General features: G+C 46.7%; 1 protein-coding gene across 1 annotated transcript; it reads right to left on the minus strand.

Moving 5' to 3' along the window:
* Positions 1-102: 102 nt before the first annotated feature.
* LOC147097238 (putative G protein-coupled receptor 139) lies at positions 103-1,005 on the minus strand. Its single transcript, XM_085972013.1, has one exon. The coding sequence runs from the start codon at positions 934-936 to the stop codon at positions 103-105; it is 834 nt and encodes a 277-aa protein (XP_085828139.1). The 5' UTR covers positions 937-1,005.
* Positions 1,006-7,998: the final 6,993 nt, after the last annotated feature.

The following is a 7,998-nucleotide window of genomic DNA, read 5'->3' on the forward strand; positions in this document are numbered from 1 at the left end:
TCAGATCACCAGCGATTCATGGTGCAATTCAGTTGCTGGGTGTCTGGGGCTAAATATTACATTCATGGACTGGAAAAACTGGGACCCGCTTCTGGGCGGCGCTCAGTTGTTCTGTTTCTTAATTAATTGAATAATTGAGTTAACCGGATATCTCACCGCGCTCTTCACCTGCCCTCTGAACTTGGACTGGGTCACCCCGTAAATAAATGTGTTTGTGCAGCAACTTAAACTCCGCAGCATATATCCGACTTGTTGAAAAATACCTATAGAATCATTGTGATCATTGGGATCTGTTCCTGCAATGCTATAATATAAGAAATCTATAACATATATCAACCACAGAAGTATGAAGCTGCCTGATATGGTGAAGAGTAAAATCATAGACTTCCTTCTGCTCGCCATCTCTGGGTCTCTGACATTCTCTCCCTTGCTCTCGCCCCTCAGTCCCTTACGGACTCGACTGGCCACTAAAATGGGTCTGACTGTCAGAGCGTTGAGCAACAGAATTAAAGCGAATGGGAGCAATGGGGTTAAAACTGTATCAAACCAGTCAAACCCCACCCACCCGGGGTCAGTATAATAGTTTGGGATTATAACACAGAGCCACGGCACATTGTCGATTATCGCTGCAGGTTCAGACGTAAAGTAGAAGGGAATGCTTTTTGAACAGAGCAAAATGCAGATTGTTCCCAGGACCACAGCCGCAGTTTCCTCGGTGCAATATTTTGTTTTCAGCTTCTGGCAACAAATGGCCACAAATCGATCGAAGGAGAAAGTGACAGTAAACCAGACAGAACAGTCTGTGGCTGCCCGTGCCAGGACAATGATAACACTGCACACAGGAGTGATGTCCAGGAAAGATCCCGGGAAATAATAATAACTGCATTGATACAGGATGACATCAGTGACGATGACCATGAGATCCGCCGCTGCCATGGCCACCAGGTAGCGAGTGGTACAGGTGGAGAGCCCACACTTTCCCCAGGACAGGATCACAATCGCCAGCAAATTCACTGTGAGAAAGAGAAGGGAAAAGAGACTGGAAATTACTGATCAAACATTCTCTGTGTCTGAGCCCAGGCAGTGGGGCGAGATTTCAGCACCAAAATCGGGTGGACTGGTCATAGAGTCATAGAGTCATAGAGTTATACAGCACGGATAGAGGCCCTTCGGCCCATCGTGTCCGCGCCGGCCATCAAGCCCTGTCTAATCTAATCCCATATTCCAGCATTTGGTCCGTAGCCTTGTATGCTATGGCATTTCAAGTGCTCATCCAAATGCTTCTTAAATGTTGTGAGGGTTTCTGCCTCCACAACCCTTTCAGGCAGTGAGTTCCAGACTCCAACCACCCTCTGGGTGAAAAAGTTCTTTCTCAAATCCCCTCTAAACCTCCCGCCCTTTACCTTGAATCTATGCCCCCTAGTTATTGACCCTTCTACTAAGGGAAAAAGCTCCTCAGTATCCATCTATGCCCCTCATAATTTTGTTCACCTCAATCATGTCCCCCCTCAGCCTCCTCTGCTCCAAGGAAAACAAACCCAATCTGCCCAGTCTCTCTTCATAGCTGAAGCGCTCCAGCCCTGGTAACATCCTGGTGAACCTCCTCTGCACCCTCTCCAATGCGATCACATCCTTCCTGTAGTGTGGCGACCAGAACTGCACACAGTATTCCAGCTGTGGCCTAACCAGTGTTTTATACAGCTCCATCATAACCTCCTTGCTCTTATATTCTATGCCTCGGCTAATGAAGGCAAGTATTCCACATGCCTTTTTTACCACCTTATCCACCTGTTCCGCCGCCTTCAGGGATCTGTGTACTTGCACACCCAGATCCCTCTGCCCCTCCGTCTTGCCTAGGGTCTTACCATTCATTGTGTATTCCCTTGCCTTGTTAGTCCCCCCAAAGTGCATCACCTCGCACTTTTCCGGGTTAAATTCCATTTGCCACTGTTCCGCCCATCTGACCAACCCATCTATATCGTCCTGCAGACTGAGGCTACCCTCCTTGCTATTTACCACCCTACCAATTTTTGTATCATCCGCGAACTTACTGATCATACCTTTTACATTCATATCCAAGTCATTAATGTAGACCACAAACAGCAAGGGACCCAGCACCGATCCCTGTGGCACCCCACTGGCCACAGGCTTCCAGTCACAAAAACAACCTTCGACCATCACCCTCTGCCTTCTGCCACTAAGCCAGTTTTGTATCCAATGTGCCAAGGCACCCTGGATTCCATGGGCTCTTACCTTCTTGACCAGTCTCCTGTGCGGGACTTTATCGAAGGCCTTACTGAAATCCATGTATACCACATCCACTGCGTTACCCTCATCTACACACCTAGTCACCCCCTCAAAAAATTCAATCAAATTAGTCAGACATGATCTTCCCTTGACAAAGCCATGTTGACTATCCCTGATTAATCCTTGTCTCTCCAAGTGGAGACTAATTTTGTCCCTCAGAATTTTTTCCAATAATTTTCCTACCACTGAAGTTAGGCTCACTGGCCTGTAGTTCCCCGGTTTTTCCCTACTTCCCTTCTTGAATAATGGTACTACATTAGCGGTTCTCCAGTCCTCTGGCACATCCCCTGTGGCCAGAGAGGTCCTGAATATATGTGTTAAAGCCCCCGCAATCTCTTCCTTTGCCTCACACAGCAGCCTGGGATACATTTCATCTGGGCCTGGGGATTTATCCATTTTTAGGCCTGCTAAAACCGCCAATACCTCCTCCCTCTCGATGTTAATATGTTCGAGCATATCACAGTCCCCCCGCCCTATTTCTATGTCTACATCATCCTCCTCCACAGTGAAAACAGATGCAAAACAGTTCATTTAGAACCCCTCCTACATCTTCCGGCTCCACACACAGATTGCCACTTTTGTCCCTAATGGGCCCTATTTTTTCCCTAGTTATCCTCTTACCCTTAATATACTTATAAAACATCTTAGGATTTTCCTTTATTTTGCTCGCCAGTGTTATTTCATGGCCCCTCCTTGATCTCCTAATTTCTTTTTTAAGTATCCCCCTGCACTTTTTGTACTCCTCTAGGGCTTCCTCCGTCTTTAGTCTTTTGTATCTGCCAAAAGCCCTCCTTTTTTTCCTAATCAATTCTCGTATATCCCCTGACATCCAAGGTTCCCTGTGGTTTTTGAACCACCCTTGACCTTTATGGGAACATGTTGCCATTGTATGATCTCAATCTCCCTTCTGAAAGCCTTCCATTGCTTCGATGCGGATTTTCCTACAAGTAGCTGATCCCAGTCCATTTTGGCCAGATCCTGCCTTATCCTATTAAAATCGGCCTTCCCCCAATTTAGAACCTTTATTTCCGGCCCATCCCTGTCCTTTTCCATGACCACCTTAAATCTCACCATACTATGGTCACTGTCACCAAAGTGCTCACCTACTAGCACTTTTTCCACTTGGCCGGCCACATTCCCTAGAATTACGTCCAGTACCGCCCCCTCTCTTGTAGGACTTTCTACATGCTGGCTCAAAAAGCTCTACTGGATGCACTTTAAGAATTCTACACCCTCTGAGCCTTTCACACTTTGACTATCCCAGTTAATATTGGGGAAGTTGAAATCCCCCATTATTATTACCCTATTATTTGCACATTTCTCTGAGATTTACCTACATATCTGTTCCTCTATCTCCCCCTGACTGTTTGGAGGCCTATAGTACACTCCCAGCAAAGTGCTTGCCCCCTTTTTGTTTTTAAGCTCCACCCATATGGCCTCATTAGAGGAACCTGCTAATATATCATCCCGCCTTACTGCAGTAATTGACTCCTTAATTAATATTGCAACACCCCCTCCTCTTTTACCTCCCCCTCTGTCTCGCCTGAAGATTCTGTACCCCGGAATATTGAGCTGCCAGTCTTGCCCCTCCCTCAACCATGTCTCCGTGATAGCAACAATATCATACTCCCATGTGTTTATCAACACCTTCAGTTCATCCACCTTATTTGCAAGACTCCTTGCATTAAAATAGATGCCATCCAGCCTTGCCCTTATATATTTGCCCTGTCTACCAAGCTGACTTGTTTTTTTCTCTATAATTGGCAGCACATCACCCCCTATTTCAGCTCCCCTCTGTATCCCATCCCCCTGCCAAGTTAGTTTAAACCCCCCCCAACAGTGCTAGCAAACCTCCCCGCAAGGATATTTGTCCCACTCTGGTTCAGGTGCAACCCGTCCGACTTGTACAAGTCCCACCTTTCCCAGAAGCAGGCCCAGTGATCCAGGAAAGTAAAACCCTCCCTCCTACACCAACTCTTTAGCCACGCATTCATCTGCACTATCCTCCTATTCCTATACTCACTAGCACGTGGCACTGGGAGTAATCCAGAGATTACAACCTTTGAGGTCCTGCCCTTTAATCTGTTACCTAGCTCCCTAAATTCTTGATGCAGGACCTCATCCCCCTCCCTACCTATGTCGTTGGTCCCAATGTGGACCACGACCTCTGCCTGCTCACCCTCCCCCTTAAGAATGCCCTGTAGCCGCTCAGTAACATCCATGACCCTGGCCCCAGGGAGGCAACAAACCATCCTGGAGTCACGTTTGCGGCCACAGAAACGCCTATCTGTTCCCCTTACGATAGAATCCCCTACCACTATTGCTCTCCCACTCTTTTTCCTCCCTTCCTGAGCAGCAAAAGCGTCCCTGGTGCCAGGAAGCTGGCTGCTGCTGCCTTCCCCTGGTGAGTCATCCCCCTCAACAGTATCCAACTTGGTATACCTGTTTGAAAGGGGGATGTCCGCAGGGGTTCTCTGCACTTCCTGCCTGCCTCTGTTGCTCCGCCTGATGGTCACCCACTTTCTTTCTGCCTGTGCAGCCCTACCCTGAGGCGCGAACAACTCGCTAAACGTGCTATCCACGACCCTCTCAGCATCGCGCATGCTCCAAAATTCATCCACCCGCAGCTCGAGCGCCGCAATGCGGTCTACAAGTAGCTGCAGCTGGATGCTTCTCCTGCACATATGGTCGTCAGGGACACTGGCAGTGTCCCTGACTTCCCACATGGAACAAGAGGAGCAGAACACGGGTCTGAGCTCTCCTGCCATGACTTACTCCTTTAATTAATTAAAAAATGTATTCAATACCCAAGTTACAGGTATACTCTAGGGCGCTTTATTTACCAACTGTCCCCACTACACCACAGAGACCCTAGAAATTTAACACCACAGAATTCAAGCTTGTATTGAAAAGAGAGAAATACTCACCAACCAATCACTTACCTGCTTCCTGCTGACGTCACACTTGGACTACTTTTTACCTCTCTCCCGGAACCTGGATTGGTATGCCTCGGTGCCTCTGACTGCTCCTTAAGTACCTCTCCCGCCTCGGGCTGCTCCCGTGCAGGTCCGCTGCTTCTCCGGTCTCGGGGCTGTGGGCCTCAGTGCCTCTGACTGCTCCTTAAGTACCTCTCCCGCCTCGGGCTGCTCCCGCGCAGGTCCGCTGCTTCTCCGGTCTCGGGGCTGTGTTGGGATAGAGGTTAAAAAAATAATTTCCTCCCTGCCTCCAACCCGCCCTCTTACGTGTTATAAAAGAGGCGAGGCAGGGCGCCAGGCATCCAACCGGTCCCAGGAGAAGGGCTGGAAATCTATGTGTTCTGGACCGATGGACTATTTTATGTGCAGATAGCACCCTCTGGTGGTGGTTATGTAAGATTCGCGAAATTTTCATTAAATAATCACGTAGGAAAATAGGGTTAATAAAACAGCTTTATTGACCAAAGGAAGCTTATACAGAGAAACCTTTGATAAAAGGGCACACAAAATGGCCAGACCTCGTGACCAGCTTCTGGGACCATTTGAATTTCTGTTACTGCAAGCCAGACAGGCTTGTGGATTGAGGGCATTAAAAGCCCGCGAAAACCAGTTTCGGGAAGCCGAAACTCATGGAACTGAGCATACATATTGATTAGATTATAAGTACAGGACAGATTTGGGTGGCAGGATGAGACCCATCAAGAAATGGGCGGACAATTGAACGAACGCTTTAACCCATTACACTGCGCAAAGAGAAGCCGTTTAACAGCCATCCAGGGCAATCTCCAGACTGATCAATATACAAACCAAGTTACGGTAACAAAGCAAAGACATTATCGGCCCAGGAAGGCCAGTTCAGCTATCACCGACTCCCGTTATGAAGACAAAACACCCCTGCAGAGAGTTCTGCCCGCCAAAATTATTACAAAGACAGGACTATGATTTGGCGGGAGATAAGAATGTTCCAAAAAAATATAACTGTGGATTGAGTAAAGTCCATCGGTACTTCGGTTCGGAACGTGTTTGGTTCGTGGTTCGGTAAACGGTGTTCAGCCGTGTGTTCCGCGACTTTGGGAGGTTCGGCCAGGCAAGGCCCGGCCACGATGGGAAGATGACGAGGGAGGCCCGGGTACTTTTGTCGGGAGATCATCGACGACCCAGGCCGGAGAAGAAGACACTCAGTTCCCGGAGTGTGCATCCAGTTCTTCAACATCACATCGGTAACGGATCCATCCGTGGTGAGCGCTCACCAAGGCTGTATCGGCTGCCTCCATTGCAGGAGAACCAAGAGGAAAACAAGCTGCGCCAGAAGCTTCCAAACCCACGTGACGACGGAAAGCTGTGTCGAAAGGCTGCAAAGCTTTTTTTTTCCGCAATTCTTAAAGTGGTGAGCATAATTCGGAGTCCCTCAAATCGAAACTTAGTTAGGTTTAGGGGAGGGGGTTAAGGGTAATTGTAATGTGTTGCCCCTTTCACGATGTGCCGTGTGTTCCCCATTTCTATCGAGTTAATTTTATAGATGTGTGCATGCTTGTAGTTGCTTAAATCTGTGCTTATGACATGTATTTTATAATGCTGCAAACTGTTCAATAAAGGCATCCATTTCGTGCTATTCGACCTGGTCTATTGAGTTTTTCTCTGTACTACAGCTCCCTGCACCTAAGTCCAAGGTCTAGAACCGTAGGGGCGAGTGGGTCGAACCACTCATGGGTAATTATTGCAAGAAGCCTGGCAGGAGACCAGAGCAAGCAAGAGAAACCCCCTACAGTTATGTGTTAGCAGTGTGTTTGTATGAAGCAGAGGTCATTTGACTTTTGTTCCTTTCTTCCTGTGAGAGGTCATTTGACCTTCGTACCTTTCTTCCAGGAAGTAGAATTCCAGGAAGAACATGGCAGTAATGGAGGATTCCATGAGGGTTTCACAATCCAATGTAATCTGACTTCATATGTTAGGCCAAGCGCAATATCTGTGAGTATCTTTGTTTGTTAGCATAATAGCAACATTGCAAGAGTAGTATTTTGATAACACTATGTTTATAAAAGGTTAATATTTGATAGTTACAGAAGTTAGTCCAAATGTTAGTTAGTTATACAATTAATCTATTCTACTGTTGTAAATATGTTATATCTTATGTAATATCGAATGTATAGTACTCGGTTTATGTACAAAACATACATTATCTTTGTTTACAGTTTCACAAATTTGTTCAAGTAAAGCTTCAAAACAGCAAACGGCTTCATGAAGAATTATTTTTGAATAAGTGTTTAACTTGCTGGATAACTAGATAGGAGCACGTCTAGCGTGGCCAGTACACTATGTAACACGCCCCTGTCATGAACCAAAGCGAAGTATTTGAGCCAAAGCAACATACTGAGACTGCCGTAAATCCGATAAAAAACAGAGAGTATCAGGCAGCATCTGTGGAGCGAGAACCTCAGTGTCTCCTGAAGTTGAACTTGATTATTTAGTAGGAATTCGTCCAATACCTACTTAGGTGAACTTGAGTTCCTACAACACAACCTTTTCATCCTTTCCTAATAGGTATTCCCTTGCATTTCTGGTATCATCCTTGCGAATATATACTCTGCAGCGTCACCAGTGTCTTTATATACTTTTTATAATCTGGCGACCAGAATTGTATGCAGTAGTTCAATTGTGCTCTAACCAAGGTTTGATAAAAAGTTTAGCAAAACATCGTACTTTACAATTCAATCTC

This window comes from Somniosus microcephalus, chromosome 32 (genome assembly GCF_052327205.1).
Source record: "Somniosus microcephalus isolate GS21.2 chromosome 32, FLI_Smic_1.0, whole genome shotgun sequence".
NCBI classification, from domain to species: domain Eukaryota; kingdom Metazoa; phylum Chordata; class Chondrichthyes; order Squaliformes; family Somniosidae; genus Somniosus; species Somniosus microcephalus.